Here is a 1389-nt window from a genome sequence, read left to right as displayed (position 1 = left end):
GCGGCAGAGCCTGGGCTCTGCGGTCTCCGCTCTCCTCCGAGGGCGGGTGTGCCGCCTGCTCAAGGGCGTCCTCCGGTGTCTGTCCAGATCGCAGCCAGCGACGCAGTGACCGCTCACAGCGGGTCAGCTTCCTGTGCCTGTCCCAGCGCAGGGCCGAGTGACTCCTTCCAGACCCGCGGGCCGAGCGCAGAGCCAGCTCAGCTCCCGGGGGTCCTGCTGGTTCTGGGGCAGGTGTCACGGGAGCGTTTGCACGGGATCTGGTGGAGATGGAGGGTCCGTGTGCCTTTTCACAGTTTACAAAACACCATCGTGTCCACCATCAGGTGACAGGCTGTTCCCCTGGGCTCTCCTGTAAGGGACCCCATCTGACCTCTGGCGTGGGTGGTCGCACAGGCCTCCTGGGACCCCGCAGTGACACGGAGTGGCGTCGGGGGCACCCCGACAGCCTATCCTCTCCCACCGCTTCCCGGGCGGGTGCCCGTGCCGGCTGGTGGCCCTCGGGAACTGGCCTCGCCCCTGAGTGCGTCCCGTTCCCTTGTCGGGGCAGCTGGTGGGCGCGCGGGCCACGCCGTCACCACGTGGAGGCCTCGCGTGGCTCTCCGGGGGCTTTGAGGTGGTGCCCGGCAGCGAATCTGCTCTCTTTCTCATCTTTAACTCTTGGCGTGTGGGCTGCGCCCTCCGTGACGCCCTGTGTGTGTGTGTTTCTAGGCAGTGCCCTGCCGGGTGCCCCTCGGGCTCTGTCCCCGTGAGGACTTTTCCGGAAGCTTCTACCTGTTTGGCGAACTTGCTAGAGCATCGGTGGCGTGGTTTTTAACTTCACGTTCAGGATTTAACCGTTACCTTCTGCTGCCGCACGACTTCAGTGGCCAGAAGCCACGTGGGGTCTTTTGTAAATTGCTGTGTATTTACGTATTTATACTCGAAATAAATTGCTACGCAGTGTGTGAACGCGCGGTGGGAAAGGTACTTGCTGCTGGAATCATGTGCCCAATAAACGTGACAAAGAAAACTCTTACCACATCCTGTCAGCTGCAGAGTGTCTCTTGGCCTAGGGTTTTTATGTTTGGTTTTGTTTTGTTTTATTCACTTTATTCTTGACTCAAATTTGCTATATAGCGCCTGGCCGGTGTGGCTTAGTGGTTGAGCATCGACCTCTGAACCAGGAGGTCCTAGCTTGATACCCTGTCAGGGCACAGGCCCGGGTTGTAGGCTCGATCCCCAGTGGGGGGCGTGCAGGGGGCAGCCGATCCACGATCCTCTCTTATCCTTGATGTCTCTCCCCCTCCCTCTCCCTTCCTCTCTGAAATCAATAACAATATATTTAAAAACAAACAAAAACTCCGGGCTGCAGTGCATTTGGCCTTTGCGACCTTTAACCCCGAGGCTTTA

General features: G+C 59.0%; 1 protein-coding gene across 1 annotated transcript in view; it reads left to right on the top strand.

The window, feature by feature from the left end:
* The window catches only part of KIF14 (kinesin family member 14), a 30227-nt gene extending 30066 nt beyond the window's left edge, over positions 1-161 (top strand). Inside the window, exon 25 of the mRNA XM_015568445.1 lies at positions 88-161. Within this exon, the coding sequence (XP_015423931.1) occupies positions 88-161 (74 nt within the window). The remainder of the gene's footprint in view (positions 1-87) is intronic.
* Positions 162-1389: the final 1228 nt, after the last annotated feature.

Source organism: Myotis davidii, unplaced genomic scaffold (assembly GCF_000327345.1).
Source record: "Myotis davidii unplaced genomic scaffold, ASM32734v1 scaffold685, whole genome shotgun sequence".
NCBI lineage: Eukaryota > Metazoa > Chordata > Mammalia > Chiroptera > Vespertilionidae > Myotis > Myotis davidii.
The sequence above is the reverse complement of the archived record's forward strand: the minus strand, read 5'-3'. Positions and strand labels throughout refer to the sequence as shown.